Consider the following 868-nt stretch of genomic DNA (forward strand, 5'->3'; position numbering starts at 1 on the left):
TACTCAATATATACCTGTAACAAAAGATGAATAGAAGTCATGTTGAACACTTCTTGTGATTACAGGAGTCAAATGTGACTTGAGTATTTATTACAAATTTAATACAGTTTTATGGCACCCTCTGTGTATATTATCTGGAATGCTTACACTAGGTGGATAAAAAGAGTGTAGTTCACTAAGGACGAAGTAAACAACTGAGTTTTTTTTTTTTTTTTTTTTTGAAGGGGTGTGTTTGAACCCACCACCTCCGGCACATGGGGCCGGTGCCTTACTCCTTTGAGCCACAGGGGCTGCTCCAAACAACTGAGTCTTGCTTTTTCCAAAGTTTTATTGTGGGTTCCCCTGAGATTCTTTAGAGACTAACCTCTTGGACACAGGGTCCCAACCAGGAAGCCAAACAGGAGCCCACAAGAATATACAGCAAATAGAGCAAATATTCAGGAGCAAAACTCAAGAGTCAAAGAAACAACCTCTTTGATCAGTGGGGGGACTCTCACCTTGAGGCATTTCCTCCTCTGTGTCACTGAAGTCATATGGGTCATATGAATCCCCATCTTTGGCATCTGACTGGCGAGTCTTCCTCCTAAAATACCCACAGCGGTTAACAGAGAGAAAGGCTTTGGGAAACCCCATCCTGTACCTCTGACCACAAAAAAAAGGAAATAGAACCATCGATAATTGAAGTAAAACACGAGACTTAGGCCTGTACAAACTGCTACTTTTTCTGAAAGAGCTCAAGTCTCCAGACCAGAACACAGATAGGCCATGCTTCCCAATGCTCTTTTTGCATATGTTCCACCCTTATACACTCAACCACAGGCAAGCAGGGAAAAACAATCTCAGGAGTTCTGAAATACATATCCAAAAT

General features: G+C 41.8%; 1 protein-coding gene across 1 annotated transcript in view; it reads right to left on the reverse strand.

Moving 5' to 3' along the window:
- Positions 1-450: 450 nt before the first annotated feature.
- Positions 451-868, reverse strand: part of MCM3 (minichromosome maintenance complex component 3) — a 28,956-nt gene continuing 28,538 nt past the window's right edge. The window contains exon 15 of the mRNA XM_012805043.2: positions 451-583. Within this exon, the coding sequence (XP_012660497.2) occupies positions 451-583 (133 nt within the window). The remainder of the gene's footprint in view (positions 584-868) is intronic.

Source organism: Otolemur garnettii, unplaced genomic scaffold (genome assembly GCF_000181295.1).
Source record: "Otolemur garnettii isolate 467f Iridium unplaced genomic scaffold, OtoGar3 scaffold00035, whole genome shotgun sequence".
Taxonomy (NCBI): Eukaryota; Metazoa; Chordata; class Mammalia; order Primates; family Galagidae; genus Otolemur; species Otolemur garnettii.